At 34.2% G+C, this 23,141-nt stretch overlaps 2 protein-coding genes and 1 long non-coding RNA gene across 6 annotated transcripts in view; 2 read left to right on the forward strand and 1 right to left on the reverse strand.

The window, feature by feature from the left end:
* The first annotated feature begins 4,606 nt into the window (after positions 1 to 4,606).
* LOC129923486 (uncharacterized) lies at positions 4,607 to 7,854 on the forward strand. Of its 2 annotated transcripts, XM_056014668.1 has the most exons (4): positions 4,617 to 4,997; positions 5,213 to 5,327; positions 5,942 to 6,004; positions 7,154 to 7,854. In XM_056014668.1, the coding sequence occupies exons 1-4, from the start codon at positions 4,647 to 4,649 to the stop codon at positions 7,312 to 7,314; spliced, it is 690 nt and encodes a 229-aa protein (XP_055870643.1). In that variant the 5' UTR covers positions 4,617 to 4,646; the 3' UTR covers positions 7,315 to 7,854. The 2 variants fall into 2 exon arrangements, with proteins under 2 accessions (XP_055870644.1, XP_055870643.1); XM_056014669.1 differs by lacking the exon at positions 5,942 to 6,004 and having other exon boundaries at positions 4,607 to 4,997.
* Positions 7,855 to 12,130: 4,276 nt separating this feature from the next.
* Positions 12,131 to 20,290, forward strand: LOC106074253 (uncharacterized). 3 transcript variants are annotated; one of them, XR_008775274.1, is made up of 6 exons: positions 12,131 to 12,268; positions 14,664 to 14,804; positions 16,905 to 17,089; positions 18,389 to 18,545; positions 18,794 to 18,888; positions 19,079 to 20,290. XR_008775274.1 is itself a non-coding variant. In XM_013235006.2 (4 exons), the coding sequence occupies exons 1-4, from the start codon at positions 18,001 to 18,003 to the stop codon at positions 19,148 to 19,150; spliced, it is 387 nt and encodes a 128-aa protein (XP_013090460.2). In that variant the 5' UTR covers positions 17,372 to 18,000; the 3' UTR covers positions 19,151 to 20,290. The 3 variants fall into 3 exon arrangements, 1 of the variants encoding a protein (XP_013090460.2); XR_008775275.1 differs by lacking the exon at positions 14,664 to 14,804 and having other exon boundaries at positions 12,254 to 12,268; XM_013235006.2 differs by lacking the exons at positions 12,131 to 12,268; positions 14,664 to 14,804; positions 16,905 to 17,089 and adding an exon at positions 17,372 to 18,063.
* The window catches only part of LOC106074255 (uncharacterized), a 72,299-nt gene continuing 62,921 nt past the window's right edge, over positions 13,764 to 23,141 (reverse strand). Inside the window, exon 4 of the long non-coding RNA XR_008775282.1 lies at positions 13,764 to 13,948. This is a non-coding gene — a long non-coding RNA (uncharacterized LOC106074255). The remainder of the gene's footprint in view (positions 13,949 to 23,141) is intronic.

Here is a 23,141-nt window from a genome sequence, read left to right on the forward strand (position 1 = left end):
TGACTATGTAAGAGTGACAAGTGAGCATTGGATTGCAATTTCAGATTATATCTTAATGTATTATGTAAATAATACGTTTAATTTATGTGCTTTATGTATTATGTAAATAATAAGAAATCGTTGGATTCATTAATATTTACATTTCATAGAACTTGAATACGACCTAGTAAAAACCTTCAACATTTTAAGAATGTTTTATCGTGATTCTGAACCTTAAAACTTAAAAGGCTAATCAACAACAAGTTTGTTTTCTAGGAAATAAGGCACTTTTTTTTTTCAACTATAACCTAGATTTCGTTTTAATCGGCTTATCAGGGTCACCTTACACTTTAACCTAGACTCTAGTTGAAAACAGTAGTTGCTTTCTGGAGAGTGTAGAGAAATCTATAGTGGAATGGGCCAGTTTGTACACGATTGAACAGAAGCTTATACGAAGTGTCATTGTATCAATTAGCTTGGATCAGACATGCAACAAAATTTGTAATAGATCTAGACCAACAACAGTAAATCTGTAGGGTTAAGAATATTTTGACCTATTGTTTATGTTTATAGCATTTCATGCTGTTAATTTTCTGTCTACGCTTTAATCCTATCACCTATCTGGACCAGCTGAGAAAATTGGGGGGGGGGGGGTATCTTGGTGGATTTTACCGTAATTGGTTTTTAAAAGAATTTACAAAAAAAAAAAAATAATAACAGGGGGGACAACCGGAATTCGAACTCATGGCTCGCGCAACCTCGGGCCTAAGTGCTTAACCACTCTATTAGTGATGTGCTTACGACTAGAGAAGATTGTAAAGTTATATATTGTTTGTTTCAATTTAGAGCGGCGACCTATAAAGGGGACTAATTCAACTTATACCACAACTTCAGTCAAGTACAATTTCTTTCCCTTGTTCGAGATACCAAACAAAATAATTAATTGCCAAACTTTTTTTTTCAACTTCATTCTTGTGTTGTCAGGTAGAAGAAATAACTGTGCTAAATTTCAATTTAACCAGAGATTGGGTGTGGGAGAAATAACGTGTACAAACTTTTTTAGCGAGTTTTCTACTTCTTCGTAAAAAGTCGATTTAAAATGATTTGACCTACTAAATGGCATAATAGCCAGGTCTTACTGATATAGTTTCAAAAGTACACAATGTTTTTCCTTCTATCTTTAAGCAGTAGGATGATGAAAAAGAAGAGGTTGTATAAAAAAAATGATGTAAAAAAAATCATAAATCATAAGACATTTTTTTTTCGAAAATAAAAGTCTACCCTTTATTTGTAAATGTAAACATAGAGTTGAAGCTATGTGCTGAAACAAATGATACATACATATATTAAACATAAATGAATAACAGCACCAGGGACCAAGTTTTTAAGAGAGAAAGCAGTGAATTAAAATGCTACGAAAATAAGGGCATGCGCCGACCGAGGCTCGAACCTGTGACACTGGATTCGACACCACCGCCTAGCGATAACGCACCAAGCGAAACTAGCCTCTAGACCATCGGAATGTCAAAAAACATTCTTCTGATCCAGAGTCATTTCGCCCGTATGCAAATTACCACCCCAGTGGTCAAAGGTCACAAGCTCCAGCTAGCCCCTCCCCCACCCTCGCAGCATCCATTGTTTTTGCGTTTTGTCTGTCAGTTGGTCTGTCCGTCATCTTAATATAAAAAAAAACAACTAAAAGTTATTAAAAATTGATTAACCTTTATTCTACGTTTCAAAACATCGCAATAATTTTTAGGTATGAACACAATTGAAAAGTTTATATAATAGATTGTTCCGGATGTTTGTATAAATAGTAAAAGAAAAAGAGAATTTCAGATAAATGAAATACCGTTAATTAAATTTTTTGGATGGTCTCGTATAAAAATTAGATGTACTACAGCCATGTGGAGAGATTTTCATACCTTACTTTGGTGTTTGGATTCTGTTTTCCTTAAAAATCGGAACATAATATTAACGATAATTAGATTTTTTAATGTTTTAGGTAGAAAGTTAAATGTACTGTAAGAGAGTAGTGAGTTAAAATATTTTTCATAAAAATCCGTAAAAACATTATTTCGTAAATGAGAAGATTATTTGTTTATTAATTAGAAGAGGGAGTTCAAACAATTATTTGGCGTTAGTAGATTTTTAAATAAATTCGGAAATTTCTGGCGACGATTTATAAGAAACAACATCCGGAACTTTCTTAATCGATTACAAAACTTCTATGTTATGTTTTAGCAAAAAAATTAAATGTCTAAAAAGTAATTTTCAGTAATCAATTCTAGTAAATTACTTTTTTTTAAAGCCCTGAACAACCTATTGTCGATATTTTTAAAATTTGTTTAAAGATGAAAATACGGAACAATTTGATATTGATAAGGAAATTATAGTGACGCATTGTCAAATAATATAAGTATAATATTAGTAAATTATGCGATTTCAAACAATCATTAGGCATAATTCATGTTTTATAAAACAATATCCGGAACATTTTTACACTTAATGAAATATAAGTCAGTATAGAGATTTTGATTTAGCATTAATATGCTATTTACATAAAAAACGGAACAACATATTATTGATAATGTGTTTTTGCAACGTTTAAGCATGGAAATTGAATGTAATATAAATTAGAAGAGCAAACAAACATTTGTTGGGGTTGATTAGTTTTGCACAAAAAAATCCGGAACATTCAATTTTTAGATACTTAAAACTATTGAGATGTTACGGGAGGAACATTAAAGTGTAAATCAGATTTTCAATAGCTTTTAGAGTTCTAGTTTTTTTTAATCAAATCGTGACGGACAGACCGACCAACAGACAAAACGCAGAAAAATAATCTTCTTTTATTCGGATGGGGGCACTAAAGAAAAAATAAATAAAATCTGATTTTTTAAAAAAGTTTAAGGAATTGGTTTAGCACCTGGTCATGTAGCGACGTTACGCTACTGCACGAAAATCGCTGCATAAAAAGTCCATTTAAAAAAATGTGCGTGATATTTACATACAAAATGCATTATTAGCCTTTATAAACAAACAGAAATGTTTTCTTTTAATTTTAGCAGCTAGTTGACCAGAAAAAACATCGTTAACTATTATTTATATTTGTTGTAAACATTTTCTGTACATTTTAAAAATATATTTGACTTAGTGATACTGAAAATACACAAGAATTGTCCATCTTTGTTAGTATATTGTAACATTGCCTCCCTTACATTTATGTAATTGTTTTAGAATTGGTGTATTTTTATGAAAAAATCGCTTGCATAATTAATTTTATAAATTAAACGGTTTGCTTTTAGAAAACCAAAAGTAGCCTTTGCACCTAAACTTTTCAAGCCGCATTTAATGATGAAATACTATTTTTCATATCTCTTCTAGTTTTCGAGATCTGAGTGTGACAGACGGACAGACGGACAGACGGACATTTTGCACAAACCTAATAGCGGCTTTTTCCCCTTACGGGGGCCGCTAAAAAAGGCAAGTAATATATGTCACAAACGTCAATCAGCATACATTATGATTAGGTCATTAGGTATAAAATATATACTTACGCCAACATTAAAAATATGTAAATATACATGCAAGTGGGCAAGCATGCTACTTAATCGCCAAAACCTTGGCTAGGTTAAAAGACTGGATTGGTAACAAAACATCTAAGCGAAAATATAAAAAAAATAATAAACTTCAATCGCAGAATTCAAAATGTCACCGCTTGTTTACATATGAAGTTATTCCGGTTTAGAATAAAACATGTTTACGACTTCTGTACTATTAAAAAAGTAGAGCGCAAAAAAAAAAGGGGGGTTGTGCTCATGTCATATAATAGTTTCAGTTCAAATGCATGTACATAATATATTTTGTTCCATCAAATTTAAAAACAAAAAACAAAATGGCGATCCACACTAAGCGCTCCAAGTACAAAAGAAAAAGACCGCGTTTTAACTCGTTCGTTCGATAATCCGAGCGCCGCCATGCCGATTTTCTTCTCACATTGATTACAGCTACGCATTTAAAATAAAAAACAAGAAGCCACGCTTGATTCTAGGACAGCGTGAAATGGAAGTCGCCTCGCTGGCTAAACCAGATTTCAAAACGTGCGCCTTCTTAGAATTCTTTGAAATGAAAAAAAAAGAGTTTTATTTTAAATTTACGTTTCCACCAGATTGAAAATATTGGTGACACGCTTGACCAGAGATAAAATACATTTTTCTTGACGAGTGTATTCTACTGATATTAGAATGCAAACAGGTACGTCTCTATTTACTCTTATTAGGCCTATATTTCCAAATATGAATTCGGATATCGTTATAAACATTCAGTATGGGTAAATTATTATTTGTAAAGAAAAAAAAGAAAGAAATCAGTTGAATTGGGGAAAAAAAAAACATTTTTTGTAATGTCAAGATTCAAAAGATCGTTAAGCAAATGTGCAAATAAAGTAAAAATATCTATTACACAAATACAAATATTGTTATCTTTTTTTTTAAAAAAAAGGTATCAGCAGCCGTGAAATAAGTACTACTGCAGGCTTTATCCAGAAGTTCGAATAACCCGACTAGGAAAAGTGTGTGCTACGGATTACTGTCAGATAGAAGGTTAGTTAAACGGAAGCTGTAGTAAGTAGGCTATATTAATAGCAACAATAACAAATAATCGACATGCCGCGAACTATAGCCGGAGTTCAAGAAGTCGGTGTGCCTGACAATATACTGGGAACAGAAGATGACAGAGAGATACATGCAATAAGATCTCAGACCGACATGGCCTCACATTTCTACAGCGTGTTTAATGTTAGGCTAAAGCAACAAGCCCATCAAGTCATTGGCGTGAATCTTACGGCAGCGACTCCATTGCCCCCAGCTCCGTTAGAGATAGCCACCAATAACAGAGCTCATCGCACTAACCAGGTGATAACGTCCAGATTTACAACACAGAGCACATATACTGTTGCTACTGTGACAGTAAGCACTCCTAATATTGGATCGATAGATTTAATATCCAATACTACGGTAATGATTGTAATTATTATATATAAAGATACTTGTACGAAGTATCAGTGTCTAGGTAAATTTGGCTGAGACATTCTGATTATATATATACTACATATATTATTAAATGACAGTATTGAGGTTTCTAGATGATTTTTTGTTTTCATTTTGGCTTGTCTATGTCTAGAGCAGCCGTCATTTTAAATTGTGTTTACAATATTAGTCAATTTTGACAGAGCAAACATGGACTTATAAAAGGATTGGTCAGGAAAAGTAAAAACTTCAAGCACCAACTTCCAGGAGGTGGTCCCAAAGTTAGCCAGCAAGCACAGCTTCATCTTCGAGTCAAAGGTGAGTTTTACAAAAAATATATTAGTGAAGCAAAGTTTTTTTCACAAAGCTTATATTAACTCTTGCCTTTCTGTCTGGGTCTCACACCCATTCTCGGATGAAGTTGAAACTTCGTACATTATTCATTGACTTAGACAAAACATGAATCAATACGAAAAAAGTTGTAAGGACGGAGTTCTTTCCCTTTAGATAAGCTTTTTTTTTTAAGTATTTTTATATTTTGCTTGTTTAAATTCTACATTAAAAAAAAAAAAATAATGGTTCCTTCTATTTAATAGTCAACATTGGCTTTTAGTTCAATCTTGAAATGTGTGTTAGGATTTCATTGCCAGCATGAATGTTGTAGACCAGTGTTTCACAAACTTTTTCCTTAACCGACGAACACTTTACTTATCTTTTTAGAGAGAATAATTCATGTGGTTGCCTACTAGTTAATTATTCCAGAGGTTCGTGGAAACCCTATTAATGCCTCAAGGAACAATAGGGTTCTGCAGGACGAGGTTTGGGAAACACTGTTATAGACTGTTAGCATACTATTGTGATATAATAACAAAACTAGTGACTTCAATCTTTAAATATGAAAGGGGAATAACACTACCTATTTGTTTGTGCAGGCCCAAATTCTGCTTGTGGAGGACAAACACTACCAATTAGAGTTAACTGTGACAGACCTAAAGGTAACAATTTGTTCACTAAAAAAAAAACAGGCTGAAACCTTTCTTTTCTTCTTAACATCAAGATCAAGATAATACAAAAGTATATAGAAGTCTGCTCACAATGTTGGGGTAGCTGACAGATAACAAAGCCTATTTTGTGGCCAGCAGAACATTTTAAAAAACTCCCAACAAATGAAAAGGTGGATCTTACATCACTGCAGAAGTCTAAAAGTAAAAAAACCTAGCCTGCACCTAGAAAGTTCAACTAGGAAGCTCAGGGCTCTAACACATTTCCAAGTGAAACCTCAAAAGCAGTACAAGTATCAACATATTACAACATTAATGTTACTAATAAAGATGGGGTAATTCAGAAAATGTAAAATTAAAAAGTGTACAACACAAATATTTTACTTTCAACCAGCTTCAACAACTATGCTACAATCTGTGGATCCAGAGATCTTGATCAAATATTTGTATCATGTTCAAATAGCTTCAAGTTTGAGACCTGCTCCCCCATCATGCCAGAATGATCAATTTAACTCTTTAAGGGGAAACTGACATTGGTGGGGAAAGTTAAAGCGATTGGTCATTGTGCTGTAATTTTCATGTTTAAAATGGCTGCAATTTTGACCTATTCCTCCATCATGTCAGAATAAATCTTTGGCCTTTGTATTTATAGTATGATACATTTAACACTATTGGGTAACTGAAATTAGTTGGGAATAAAGTAAAGGCGGTTGTTTGTCATTAAACATGGACCATAAAAACAGATGACCTTTAAATCCTATGCCCTATAAATCAGCTCAAATCCAGTTGAAGATTTCACACTTGAGGACTTTAAGGGACATCCCTAAGTCCACCTAAACTTAAGGGGGTACCTGACATACATTGAGGAAGTACAGCTGGTTGGTCATTGCGATGGTCATATGACACCCTTGTTAACCTTTGGACACAGAAACATATTAACTTCTACCAACACAAGTCCAAAGGTGTGAAAGAGGAACCTTTACCTTTTACACCTGTGCAGTTAAATATGCTACTTTTACTATTTTTTTAACATATTAGTAAAAATATTTGAATTGAATTGTCATTTTCTTAAATTACTAGAAAATTTTGATTTCAACTCATTGTGGATTTTATAAGAATTTTGTTTCACTTGTTACTTATCAGGGACAACCACAGAAGTATGGAGCAGTATCCAGTGTAAAAGAAAGGCTAAAGTACTAAGTAGCAGTGAACAAGACAAGATGAAAAGGAGCTCAGTATTGTGTCCACTTTGTCAACTCCTAGCTTCCATGTATCTAATCATGTTTCTGAACAATAGTCTTTGAGCTACTGGCCCTTAACGAAATGTTGGAACAAAATGTTTATGTATACAAATATGTTAAATTTATCAATGAAATTTCAACCCCATATTTTTGTAAGTATTGGAAGATTATTTTAATGGAGAAAATTTCTTTCAAATTATAACCATTTTTAGGGTTTTTCTAATGGTTCAGATAGCAATCAAAAAGCCAAAGCATAATATCAGAAAAAGGGTTATGTAAGAGTTATCATATTATGAAATGAGATATCACAAACCTATCCTAGTTTCATTATAATAAAATTGTTGTTTATTAAGTCTCAGAAAAGATTTTTGTTTTTATAACAAGACAGTATATTTTGAAGTGAAATAGAATATCCAAACTAAAAAAAAAAATGCAAAAAAAAAATACAAGGTCAGTTATTATAAGTAATAAGAAGCTTGAGGAAGCATGAACCATGAGTTCAAATTCAGGTTGTTCCCTTTTTAAAAAACAAACTTATAAGCTTTGTTTCTTTTTTTAAAGTACTTTTTATTTCTGGATAAGAGATAGCTCTTTGTTCTGACTTCTTCATATATATACATATATATATAACACATTGCATTAGTGGTACTCTTTTTAGGACCCAGGAATAACATTTAAAATATATTTATATATATACTAGTCGACTAGCGGCGTAGCATACGCCGCTATTTTGCAGGGCGGTCTTGTTGAATTTCATTAAGCCTGATAAAACATACCAGTTCCCTACCGTGTATGTTGAAGTGAATGTAATCACATAATATTAAGTATATTTTGAACAAGATTAAAACTGCACATTTAAATATCATTTAAAATTACAACACAAATAAGAAAGACCTATAAAGATTGTCTAATTTCTCTTTGAAAGCTTTCAATGATAATATAACCGACTCTATATATCAGTAATCTAACAGCCACAGAACTATAGTGATATGAGATCACAAAAAAATTTAAATTACTAAAGGGTAGCTGTACTTGACATTAATTAAGAATTTAACCATGTATGTCTAGAAAATTTTCTTAGACTTTCAAGGATATCAAACAATTGGTCATAAAAAAATGTACTGACCTAAAAAATCATTTTTAAATCATCTAAAATCTAACCATATGTATTCCTCTTTCACTTCCTGTACTATCTTACAATTTATGACACTATCTGAAAATAAAATGGCCAAAAGCCCTTTGTAAAATAAATGAAATATGCAGTTACTGAATTAAAAATGATTTTTATTTTCTATTCAGTGTTTTTTAATCATTTATTTTTCATTTAGATTTGATTTTTTTTTTTGATTTTTTATTTGAGGCACATCAGCACAATTTAGGCCATGTCGTGCCTGCAGTCCCTTAAGGACTACTCTCTCTCTAAACAACAAGGGCCAGATTCTATACAGTCATATCATTAAAATCAAGGTCTATTCACAGTTAAAATAGTAAAGGTAGTAAAAATTTAAATATTTGGTAAAAATCTAGTATAAATAGTGCATGTTCACAAATTCATAAATCAGATCTTCGTAGATAGCCCCACTTCCCGGATAAAGCCCAGTACCTTCCCAGGGTCGACATTATCAAATAGTGTTTTTAAATTAGTGGCTCTAAAATATTTCGCCCTGACATTCTGGTATCTGGGGCAATCAACGAGGATATGTTCCACGGTGAGGCGAGAGTCACAGTACTCACAAAGTGGGGGCTCCTCTCTCTTCAGTACAAAAGAGTGCGTGATGTAGGTGTGGCCAATCCTAAGTCTGGACATGGTTGTGCTACCACGCCTTGTCAGACCCTTAGATGTGGGCCACCACCTGACATCCGCCACAATCTGCCTGAGTTTACTGTGAGTCTCAGCCTCCCATCGGTTCTGCCACTCTCGATAGGTGGCAGAGGCAATACTTTGTCTCAGGTCCGAGTAGGGAATTTGGGTTCCTGACACCGCATGATTTCGGGCTCTCTTTGCTTCTCTGTCTGCGGCTTCGTTTCCCTCAATGCCAACAGGGTTTTTTAAAATAATTTTTATAACCCTATTTTACATTGTGTACAGTGTACAAAATGGACTGGATTGATCAATGACATTAAAAACTTTCAGAACTGCTACACACACACACACTTGATATGCAACCATCGTTTTGTTAACTTTCACAGTTTTGACATGACTTTTATTCTCTCTCCTGGCAACCCATTTGTCTAGGCTAGGGGGGATAACTACAAACAGTTCAAACAAACATTGAAAAAAAAAAAAAAAACAGGGTGATCATAGAAGACGATTGGGTTTGAATGCTTATTATCATAATTTTTGAGGCAAGTTTTATTGTATTGAAAATATATACTGGAAAACTAAGTCACATCTAGTATCTAAGGTACTGTATCAATGCAATGTTGCTAAAATGTGTATGCTACTATCAAAATATAAGATAGGATAGTTGTATTGGTCCAAAACAGAAATTCAATTTGACTACAACTGTTGACCTCTGACTACAACTGTTGACCTCAACATTACTCCTATAACAATAACGCTATAGAGGCAAATACAACCAACATTTAAAAAAAAAAACGCACACACAACAAACCCTTGGTGAATTGAGATATGACGAGTAAACTTGACTACACTACATGACTTCAAAGCAGGAGAGTGGTGGAGAGATCTTAGAGAACAGACTGCCGACCAAATCGACTTCATTAGGATTATGTGGTCGGTTATCAGAACAATATAGACCCTAAGAAAAGAGAGTGAGAGAGAAGCAGGGAGGAAGGTGGAAAATGGACAGGCGATGAGAGGTAGAAAGGCTTAAATGGAGACATAGTCAAAAGCATTTACAACAACAAAAAAAGGGGAGGTAACGAGTAAAAAGATGAAAATAACTTTAACTGTAAATTCGTATTACAGACAGCCACATCTGAGGCCGTGACTCGTATTACAGACAGCCACATCTGAGGCCGTGACTCGTATTACAGACAGCCACATCTGAGGCCGTGACTCGTATTACAGACAGCCACATCTGAGGCCGTGACTCGTATTACAGACAGCCACATCTGAGGCCGTTACTCGTATTACAGACAGCCACATCTGAGGCCGTGACTCGTATTACAGACAGCCACATCTGAGGCCGTGACTCGTATTACAGACAGCCACATCTAAAGCCGTGACTCGTATTACAGACAGCCACATCTGAGGCCGTGACTCGTAATACAGACAGCCACATCTGAGGCCGTGACTCGTATTACAGACAGCCACATCTAAAGCCGTGGAAGTGGAAGACGTTTGAAAACAAAGAAACCAAGTTATGACATCAAGTATGGTTACATTGTCTCAGGAGGCCAGAAGAACGACCGGGTTGGGGGGGGGGGGGGGGCATTAACCACATCGATAGCCCAAAGTTGTCATGAGGGAAAAGCTTAACATAGAAGGCTTGATGTTTAAAGATGTCATAATTATACTAATATTATCCAGACAAGGGTTTACAAAAATAGAGAAAAAAGTTAAGATATCTTAGCCGTGTCTTAACACATCTTTTGTGTGCTTGTATTTCTAATTTGCTCGAAAGATGTTGTCCTTTTAATTTGCCAGCATTCATCAAGTGTGAAATGTCACCTCGCAGAAACTCACGTTCTGTGCCCGTGAAATGAGGATGTTTCACAGCACAGTCGATGTGAGTAAAGAAATAGGAACGAGGCCACCACTCTAAACAAAAGACCGCCATTAAAGCACTCAGTGTATGAGAGTAACTAACTCAAAGCAGTTCAACATCAAATCAGCTTTATAGAAATTACTTAATTAACCGCTCTCAAATATGCACTTGTTATTACACCTCAACGAGACCATTCGTTAGAGAAGGCCTCAACACTGGCCTGCAACGTCACATCCTGTGGGCAGTGCAGACCAACAGCTCGTTGCCACGTCGTACTGATCTCAACCAGTACAAAATAATCCAACAAGACTAACTATCAGGTCTCTAACGAGAACTTTAAATAAGAAATTCATTTAAAGTGGGTATGATTCACAGGTTGATAAGAGTGGGCGCAGTGTATACAGGACGGTGGTTGGGTGTTATTTTTTCTTTTAAAATCACTAGAGACAGAACGGATGAAATCACTAATGACCAAGTTTGGATTACAGACATTATTATCCCTCACAGACACGTTGACGATGATATGGAACTAGATGACTAGATGGCTGAATATCCACTTAGTCACAGGGCGCAGTACTATTTTTTTTTATTAATTCATTTTTCCAATGTTGATTTTTTAAAGTATGACTGAATCGCGTTTGAGATGTATGGTAAATATAACACTCCCTTATATCCCTATGATCTCTCTTATTAGCTTGAAAAATCATGGGTGGAAACCGACTGGGTGGGTTGACAGGAATCTCAAAAACGCCTCTTAACATTTTTTTTTCTAGAAATTGTAACCGAGGGGGGGGGGGGGGGGAGGTAAACAGCTTTATATTCTTGATTGTTTTAATAGTATTACTTTTAATAAATATACAATGATTACAAAAAAAAATAGTCTATTACTATTATTTATATCATTATTTTAGTATTTCTTTTAGCAAATGCAGCTTGGATCTTCCAATTCCTTTTAATATTTTTAGACTATTAGAAAACAAAATAAAGCTAGAAAGAAAGAAAACACAGATCTATAGGCCCTAGCCTGCCCTCAAAGGTTATTACATTTGATTCAATCCATTTGTATGTGTACAAACGTTGAACCAAGCATCTTTCATCTTTTCGACAGTTCAAAGGTCACGCTTTTTTTTTTTTTGCATACAGGTGGTCCAAATGCAAAGTTAGAATTATAAACATGTTTTTTTTAACGTTCATATCTAGATCTAGGTTACAGTACGCTGGCCCTCCCAGACGTCTGCTGATCTCAAAATTGACCAATAAAATCAGTGCATGTCATTTTAAGTAGCAGTCGTCAACTTCTTCAAACAAGACTATCTATGGAATTGTGCACGTGGGGAACCGCGGTAAGTATGCTTACTCTTAGTATCTACCTTTAAGTTAAATATTGATTTGAAACTGCTCACCTGTTATGGAACTGCCCAGAGCAAAACGTCTAAATAACAAAGCACTTTACGAATTACGATTTATTGTGTAAGTCAACGAATGCAAATTATCACAGACGTTACATCAAAAAAAAGAAGATGATTACGTCCTACGCGTCATGCATCTAGTCATGCATATTAACCAATGACTTGAAATTCTGCTAAGTCACTGGTGTTGCTGGCTGGCTCAGGCAACCCATCCCATGCTCTGATAACACAAGGGCATTACTGTAATTCAGTGTTTCCCAAAACTGTGTTCCGCGGAGCACTAAAGCTCTACGAGGCTTAAAAGATTTATTGGAAGAATCACAAAAAATTGAAAAATTGATTTTATTGCTTTTTCTGGGAAGCGAAAAATTTTAAAAAATATAACGTCCCTACAAACATTAAGTGACCTAGATTGTGTGTTCAACTGAGACAATTCAGAATATGGTTTAACAATTATATATTTTATAATCAATAGGAAATAATCCGATCTATACAACAAAGGGTTCCTCTTCATTCTCGGAAAATTGGAAATGTTTCGCTAAAGAAAAAAGGTTAAGGAAACGCTGCTGTAAATGATGAAATATGGTTACGATTATTTCAATGTCTCGTCATATCCGTATTGAAAGTGAATATTTATTTTTTTATATACATCTACGTTGAATTTAGAAAACAATATGGTGGTTTATACCATAATAACAAGAGTCTCTTAACGTTCAAAGGTCTTTATATCTATACAAAGTCGTGTTTTTAGGCTGAAAAAAAAAGTCTAACATATTTTTTTTTGGTAAGGATGTTGACGCCAATTCTAATTAGCTCTTCATTAATAAAGATGGCCGCCATGGCAGAGGAACACTGAGACGTGTTCAGCCAAATATCAACGCTCAAACCAATTCAAAATTAGAATTCAAATACAGATCATCCTTTCTGGTCCATATAACGAACAAAATATAGAGAGAGAAAGACTCAATTGTATTATACACTGGTTTCAAAACAAACTAAGGTCACTCAACGGTTAAACGGCTGGTCCATTGGGACAATCAGTAAGACTTATAATAAGTGACCGAATAGCAGCAATAAAAAAAAATTCTTAGCATTTTTTTTTCTATTTCTTTGTTATAACATGTACATTCAAAACAATATAGTATACCGGGTTTTTAGTGCCGTTGATAAAGACCAATCCCATACTGGTTTCTCCACACAAAGATGAGGTGTACAAAGCGGTCTAATGCACTCATGCGAGCAGATTTGTCACGCGCATGTCTGAACAAGGCAAGGATTTTTTCAGGACAAAATTGAACAATGTCAAGGACGCAAGATTTCGATTGAATGGCGCCAACAAAAATTTAAAAAAATATATAAATATATATGAGAAACAAACGGAGGAGATAGACCATTGGATTCTGCATTGAGAAAAGGTGAAACAAAAAATAATCCAGAAACGTTTAAAGAAAACAGAGCTCACCAACAATTTCTTGACCCTGGACACCGGTTACTTTAAAAAGCTGGCCATTTATAGGTTTTTTTTTCCGACATTGATGAAAATATCAAACGCCAAAATTGTAACTTTTAAAATAAGTTGTTTTGTTTTTTTTTAAACACAAATCCCAAAGTGACCTGCAAGAAAATGTTTTTAAACAAAAATAGTATAAATTCAAAGCCACTGGGATTATTTTTTTTACTTGCTATAAAATTCAGTGCTCAATTAAAGAAATAATAAATTTGCCTTCCTAATTGCGGGCTAATTTCAAAGCAACTCCACTACCTTCTCGGTACATTTGCGACACCATTTGAAAGGAAATGTTCAGATTTCGTTTCCTAAGTCGAAACGTATGGAGAAGGTCGCCGTATTTTGTTTGTTTGTTGTTGTTTTTCTGTGTCTGCTATCATTATTCTATTCATTCCACATTTCTCAACACAGCTCCTGTAATTTTCTGTCTCAATAGTACGTGGGGGCTATAGGGAGCAGTGGGAGCCTAGCGTAACGGCGTCTTAATTTTCAAAAAAAAAAAAAGGGGGGGGGAATGGATGGGGGAGGGGAATCTGAAAAGCTGCCTTGACCTCTTGAACTTTCTGTTTGCATACTAAACAACTCGTTGTTGCTGATTTTAATACTGTAAAAGTGATAGAAACAGGCTAAATTAGCTAAATAAAAAATAAAAATCATTACAAAAAAAAAAAAGCTTATCTAAAGAGGAAGAACTCCGCTCTAAAAACTATATTAGTATTGTACAAGTTATTACCTTTATTTGATATCAAACAAAATAATTAATTACCAATAATTGAATAAATGGGTATTTTTTTATATATTGTTTCATGTTTTTTTTTTTAGGTACAATAGATAATTTCTTAAAGTAGCCACTTGATACTCAGAATGTGCGAAGTGTTCAGTTAAGGAAAAGGTTTGGGAAACACTGATGGCATTAAAGGAAAGAAGACCGATGGACAGACCGAAACAGACAATAACTCAACGGTAAGATTAAAACGAAGAAATGTTTGCTTATGGCACTATGCTTTTCTAGTGGATGGTGTAGTCGTATTTGTATTAAGTAAAAAAAAAAAAAAAAAAACAAGGTTACAAAGACAGTTTGTGTGGAGACACAAACTCAAATTCGGCCCCCGAAGTGGTCCACCCAGGCAGGTAAAAAGGCAGGTATCAATATTTTCAGAAAGAACATCAGAATGAAATTCTATCAAAGACAAATGAAAGAGAAGAATGGAGAAAGAAGGTTGACAGATCTTGTATGGTGCCCCAGCAGTCCAAAGAATAGGTAAAAGTGAATGTGAAGTTAGATGTTAGATGTGAACCTGGCCAAACTGATGTCTTATAATGAATATCTAATTGATCTAATTCTTTTTTAAAGGGTCAATCTCTTATTCAAATCCTTAAGAAAAAAACATTTCCGTAAAAAAAAAAATTAAAAATGTCCCTTTGGTTCAGAATAATGTGTAGCTATTGATCTCACGCGATAAAATATTAAAAAACTACTTATTAATTGTTGTTTTAAATTCTGTCCAACTTACATGCACACTAAATAGATTTTTTCTCTTTAAAAAAATAGTTAACATTTTCTTGTGTACAAGTAGTAGCTAGTATGACAGAACTCACTTAACTTAGCAATACAAATGAAAAAAAAAAGAAAAAACATTGTGACAAAAAAATGTAACACCGTTTGCATAAATGTGTTTAAAATATGGTAAATGGCAATCTCCCCTACTAATAAGCCTCCCGTGTTTGTTACTATTAATAGTGAATAGTTGTAAAAGTGGTGTATTTTTATGAAAAAACTGCTTGCTTAAGTGATTTTAAAAATTAGATTTTTCGATTTCAGAAAAGAAAAAAGTAGCCGTTGCATCAGAAATTTGAATGATCTAAAATATCATGATGTCCTATTTTCATTTCCTCTTCTAGTTTCTGATATCTAAACGGGATGAACGGACGGACGGACAGACAGTCCACACAAAACTAATAGCGTCTTTTCCCCTTTCGGAGGCCGCTAAAAAATGAAAGAGTGTGTGTTACGCACAAACTCCGACGGTCTATGTGGGTCGGTCAAACATTTACAATACGTTACATTCAACTTACACTTTTTTTCTCCTAATTGACGATATCGTCGTTTATTTGAACTCATTAAATTAAATTAATGTTTAATTTTATCAACTTAACTTTGTTTTATATAATTAAAAAAAAAGATCATGCATTCCCCTTTAAATATATACCCAATAAAGCATTTTCTGATAACAAACGCGAAAGTTATTGAAGCTTAATCATAACAGGGTAGTGAAATACTACTGAGAAAAATAAGGAATTCCGTAGAAACGTGGAAAATAATTACGGTGATAAAGAGTTGAATATACGAGACCATTACCATTATTTTGTATAAAGAAAACGATATCTTCTTCGACTTCTATGTTATGTGCTTAGCATTGTGGACCACCTCGATCCAAAGCAGCAACTACCTTCTTCTATTTCTCATTCTCGATTGAAGTTGAAATTTATTTAATTTTTCTTAGTTGTTGACAATACCTGAATCAAAAATTGACCAATTCATTAATCAATTAGAGCTAATTAATTCATTTTGTTTTGCATAAATAAAAGGGACCTTTTTCTGCACTATTGAGATATATGACATCTTTTTTCCCCTAAGACAAGCTTTATTTTTTTTTATCTATATTTTTCTGTTTTTTTTTCTTTTATTTTTACAAGGAGAAATAGTCCCATATTAACGCTAGGATAATGCATTTCTGCAGCTCAGAATAAAGATCCCTTGGAGCCCGTCGACTCCTGCGGAGAATACAGAGCTCCTCCAGAGCATCTTTCTAGGTTTAGCGGGGCGCGTTAATGATTTGTGTCTAGAGCTGCGCCACACGAATCACACGAGACATAACGTTCCACATTAAACGTGATACACACAGCCTCGTAAGAAATCTAGAGAGCAACTTTTTCAACGAAACATGTCCCAGTTCATGTCAAGTGTTTCGGTGCGTGGTAAGTAACATCGGCTCTTGAATGTTCACAATCTATTAAGTAGAAGGCACAGTGTGTTCTGGTGTAATATAAATATCTTTTCAGAAAACAGCGAGTGCCATTGGATAAAAACGAGGCTATCGACTAAGAGGCTTGACCTTGGGTTTAAAAAAAAAAAGCTGCTGGCAAGCTGGATCGTGTAAACTTTTGTATTGCTACAGAAGATACGATCTGCAGTAGAAAAGAAAAACTTCTTAAGAACCAAGGGAATAAAATTCTAAATAATCAAGGTAATGCTCTGCTAATTAAGGAGCTTTTAGTGTTGTTCTTAGACCTTACACCGACACACAAATGAAGCTCAATGCGTCGAACAGTGTATACTGTAAAGGAACTTCGAAAGAAAGGAAACGCTAAATGGCGTAGGTGTAGAGCCTATACAATAATGCTAGGACTATAGCAGGGAATGTCTACAATACGATGGTGGAAGAACGTTTTGGTGATAATCTGGTTTAGGGGATTGAGGGAACATATTAAGCTGTAGTTTTGTAGTTTGTTTGTTGTTGTTTTTTTGGTGTTTAAAAAATACTATCACCGTCTGTAAGTAACCCTTAATGGCCAGATTTTTTAATTCTCTGGAAAACTTTGTTGTTGAGTTTGTGTTGTAATAATAATAATATTCATTTCCCACCAGTGTGTTTGTATTGTGTCGTTTCATCAATAAATTGTCGTCACAAGAAATTTACAACAAGGGATCAATAAAGCAACCTAAGTCTGGTCTTAGTCTTGAAAAAAAAAAAGAATAAACTATAAATATCAATTTGGCATACAAATTTTAGTGAAAACAATGGCTTTCTAATGGAAGCTGCGAAACTCAAAACCAAGAATAGACTTAATATAGAAAAACTACATTGTGACCAGGGAGAACATTGTTCGTTTGTCTAGTTCATTGTAAAAGGCTCAAAAGGAATGCCTCGGCTTATGACAATGTTAGAAAGAGGAACTCCGGACATTGCTTTAAACACCGAGGACGACAATAACATTCCTAGAGGCGCTCTGCACATGACCACTGGTCAAGACCATCTCAGGGAGCTGAACGTAAAATTGAAGCTCCAACCACCTCCTCAAGTAAGCCAACCCACAGCAAGAGCAGCGACCGCGTCGTCTTCACCACAGGCAGCGAATAACAGCAGCTAATCCTAGAATGGCAGCTTCATCACAAGACTCGAGACAAGCTGGATATACGAAATTCACAAACAGTCAAACGGTAATGAAGTTTATGAAGCATATAAAAATAAGCCTATGAACTCTAATGAACATAAATTATCAAGTGAAATATTTGTTCGAGTAGAAGTCAGAAAAATCTTTGGGTTTCTTGTTTACGGTAGCAAAAAAAAAACTGTTTATTGTTCCAGTTACTGTACACTGTAAACAAATAGTCTCCGACCCACAAACACACAAAGTTTCAGAGCTCCAAAGTCTGCTGACAATTTTAAAGAATCATTTGATCACAACAATGTGTCAGGGATGGTTACAGACACTTAGTATTTCTTGTTTAATTACTTTGAACTTTCTTATATCATTCAACACAGGTACTGGTTCACACGTCAAACACCCACATCTATTATCTGCACACTGGCTACTATGGATCTATTCCAAAAGAAAAACAGGGCCAAGAGAATCAACCCAAAACTACCCATCAAGTGGCATCCCAGCAAGCAGGACATGTTACACAACTGGGTGACCTAGGTGAGGAGATAGTATACTTACTATTCTTACACAAACACACACACAAACAAAATAGAATCTGCAAAACAATCAATTTGAAAGCTAGTAGAAGTCATTTAATTTCTACTGATCCAATTAGTAAGAATTACTTGAAAAAACAACAACTAGGCTTTATTCTAATGCTGTAAAGACCTAATAGCTTTTTAAAATGCATTTTGACAACATCAATGAGATCACATTACAATGAGTGTGTAAACTTTTCTCCACAGATTCAGGTGAAACATGTGTCTATGTAGAGATTGCATCCTTCAGAGAAAGAAAAAAGAGGGACCCAGAGGGACTGTGGCTGCAAGAGGGAAAAAAGGTATTCCACAAAAATATGTCATATATCTCAGGTGTTTAAGTTAAAAAAGGAACTTCAAAACTAAGACTGAAATCCACAGTGATTTTCATTATGTTAGGTACTGTTCAACCTAGACTAATAACTCATCTTACAACCATGTTCTCTTTATTGGTGATTCTTATGATACAAATGTAATCCTTTTTTTTTTCAGCAACAAAACAGTGGCAGTGCACAAAATATCAACAACAACAACAAAACTAAGACAATATACAGCAGCTGTTAAGAACTCAAGTTGGGCTGAAAATGCTCCAAGATTTGCTAAATCTGAGGACTCGTGAAAGTTGTTAGAACTCTTCTTCCAAAAAACCAAAGATACTTACCAATAAGTGTGATACAATTTGTTGACTTTAAACTTTGCTTTATATTTTCCCAAATGCTTTTAATTATTTGTGCAGTATTAAAACTCTTGTATACATTTATTTCATTGAAAAGTCTATAACTTGACAGGGATTGGTGGTTGAGGGGTAAAGCGCTTGGCTTCCAAACTGAGAGCTCTCGGGTTCAAATCTCTGTGTAGACTGGAATTTTAAATTTGGGAAATTTTAGGATGTCCTTGAGTCCACTCAACTCTAAGGCAATAGGTCATTTTTATGGCCTCATGACACCTGTCAGCCACAGAAAAAGATGATCTTAGCATCATCGGCCTTATTGACTGCAAGATGTGAAAGGGGTACTGAACTTTTCTAAAATGACTTGATTCACAAGGAAAGAAAAAATATACATTGCAAGTTGCATCAAAGGGCCCACAGCAGCAAATGATCATCAAAGCGAAAATGTCAAATCCATGACATTTGGATTTCATTAACCATCATCAAGTCAAAGTGCCTTGTATGTAACCATAATGTTGTATTGTACATTAACAGTCGGGTGCCAGTTTAAATAGAATCAAAAGGCAGTGAAGGAAAATATTAAATATGTTTTCAATACTGTTATTTGTATTTATTCATTGTTGATTTAATTACCTTCCAAAATACAGTTCATTGTTATTCTAAAAGACAACTTTAAACTGAGCAAAGATCGTTATGTATATGAACATACATCAATGATGTGTGGCTGAGTTCCATAATTGGGTTGGCTAAACATCAAGGGGGCATGAGTAGAACTTATTCAAACAGAGTTCTGTTTTCTGAGCATCTGAGGGCAGCTTGGAAACCTTCTCCTCCCCCCCTCCTTCCTCCACATGTCCACAAAAGAGAATTGACCAGAGCTCACAAGGCAAAAGTGATTCAAGACCGAAAAAAAAAAAAGACTTTGTAATCCCTGTTGCACATATCCTCATTATAATAAAATGTTTATCTTAAGTCATAATTTGCAAGCAGGCTGAGTTTATAAAACAAGAAAAGGGTCAAATAGTGCTAAATTGGTGTCATTTCCTTTCGTGTAGTAATGATGCTCAAGGAATGCATACTTGCTTTTTCTGTCCATCAATATTATGTAGAAAACTCATTTAAAGGTTCTGTTGCTTTTTTTGTATTATGTAAATAATCACAGCTAAATCTATACAAATAGATTAAATGTCAAACATTGAAAAGAAATGGAAGTTAAAAAGAACTGAAAATGGAACAAATCTAATGTTCAATCATTTTCACAAAAAATTTTTTAACTAATTAGTATATTCTAATACTCAGTGATGTGATTTTCTATTAATATATACCCTCTTTGTGAGTGTTATACTTAAAATAGAATTGTACACCATCATGTGTATGAGCCTATTATTGTAAATTTGTGTATATGTATGCATATTTCTTTGTATACTATTTTGAAAAGTTTTTTAAACCTAATTTATACTTGGAACTCTCTTATTGAATGTCATATCCTTGTTCTTCAATGAGCTAAAATATATTTTGTACAACTTAATACTTGTCGAGACATATCACTCTAATGTACTAATTGAGACATCACTCTTAATGTATATTAGATGAATGTACGCCAAGAATGTTTGACTTAAAATTGTGGGTATTTTTAAAACATGGTTAGCCTGTCTGAAAGAAAATATAAAATGTTCATTGATATCTACCTCTTATTTGTCATTTTGTTGTGTTTTTCTTTGTTAATATCTATTGTAGAGCTATTAGTAATTTTGATTAATAAACTTCATCCTAATTTTCCCCTCTTACAATTACCAGGACATATTTTTAAACATTATATTTTTGGACTGAACTAGCCTTTTTTTTTAGACCAGCTTTTTAAACTTAAGCCAGATAATGGCGATATAAAACTTTTTGGTTTTTTTTTTTATTATAAAGTAACTAGTTGACCCACGTCGTTGCATACGCCCCTATTTTGCAGGGCCGGCCTTAGGCCACTGCAATGTATGCGACCCACACTTTCATTGGACTCGCGCTAATTCTAGGTGTAAATTATTAATATATATGAAGTCTCCGAAATTATTTCAGACAAATCTGAAATATATAGACAAAAATTGTCATTTTGGAGTGTCATTCAATATGGAAAACACCAAACCTACGCACAATAAATAACGACATAATGCAATACCCGTAATTGTTTCAACTGATAAAAGAAGCTCCTCGCACCTCAAATTAATAAAGAATTACTTGAGGTCAACAATTCTCTTAGATAGATTAAAACATTTGTTATTCTTGCTATTGAGCATGATCTATTTAGGAAATAGAATTTTTATGATAAACTGTATGACTTTGCTAAATGAAAGGCTCGTTAAGTAATTCTGTACCGGTATGTAGTAAAGAATGAATAAAATGCAAATACAAATTTATTTTCTAATACAAACTATAAATCTTCACTTATTATCCGTATCCTTACCCAAACTTAGCCCCACTGTCTCGCATAGGGCCCCACAATGGTTAAGTCCGGCCCTGCTATTCAGTGATAGGTGAATGCTGAGTAGATTACCTGTTCTCCCCCCTTCTTTTTTTTTTTCACAGCTAAAGCTACGTGGGTGCGACTCTAGTCCAACTTGCAGAAATAAAAGAGTGATGTTTCCATGACTTCTTGGTCACAATGGTTTAAGTCCAGCCCTGCTATTTAGTGACGGGTGAATACTAATTGTTCTACCCCCTCCCTCTTTTTTTTTCACCACTAAAGTTACGAAGGGTAACTCTAGTCCTACTTGTAGAAATTAAAAAGTGAATGTTGAGCCATGAAGAGAAGTATATATATATATATAGATAGATATAGATATACAAAGAAAGAAAAGCTGAAATTTGCATAAAATATAAAAAAAAAATGGTGACTTCTACTTTAGTTCATGTTTAAGCAAAGTTAGCAATGATAAGATAATTAAATTTCAGTTCAATTTATTCAAACTGCAGCTCTGGCTTCACTACTTCACAGTCCAGATGAAAAGATGTATTGAAAATATTTAAACCTTTTCCAATTGCATTGAAGTCTAAAATTAAAATTCATGGTCACTATGAAGTTGCAGATTTCTAAATGTCTCTTCCCTCATTACAGATAATGAATTGAGCTAATGACTTATGGCAATTACACTGTTTCAAAGCTTTGAGGTGCATCAATAAAAAAAAAATATTTTTTTGCCTGTACCAGTATCTGAGTATGTTCAGTTCAGCTTAGGCCAATGATTAAGTTCAGTTATATATGCTTTATTCACTGAATGGATTCATTATTAACAGGAATACTTGGCTTACACTATAATTCTCTATCGGGAGTTTGTATTATTAAAATATTTTTTTTTTCCTGGATAATTGTTCAGTGAATTTCATGTAAAGAATCTCTTGATTATGCTGAAAGAATGAGTGACACTAGAATATGTCTAGAATTAGTTCTGTATTCTCCACACAATACCAGCACCACACAAGGGAGTAGTGTTTTCACTTCAGACCCCTGACAATATTCTAGCTTTTGTAAGCTTCTACTTGCATTTTAACTTTGTGTGATATTATAAACCAAATAATTTTACTGAACCTTTCACTGGGACAGGGTACTGCTGACAGTAGCTTGCCCATCACAGGTTTTAAATATATTTACATACAAAAAAATAGGAGAGAATGCCTTTCAAACCTTGCAATCTATGGGGCAGCTGATGTAAAGGTCATCTGTGTCTGTGGCCCGCAGTTAACAAGTGGGTCATTTAGGTCAGTACACTGACCAACTGCCATTATTTTTGCAAACCAATATGTGGTACCCTTCAAGTACCCACTATTCACCTGGATTCCAACCAGAGATCCCTCAGTACATAAGCCAAGCACTTTTATCAAACATACAAATACATTGAA

Source organism: Biomphalaria glabrata, chromosome 16 (genome assembly GCF_947242115.1).
Source record: "Biomphalaria glabrata chromosome 16, xgBioGlab47.1, whole genome shotgun sequence".
NCBI classification, from domain to species: domain Eukaryota; kingdom Metazoa; phylum Mollusca; class Gastropoda; family Planorbidae; genus Biomphalaria; species Biomphalaria glabrata.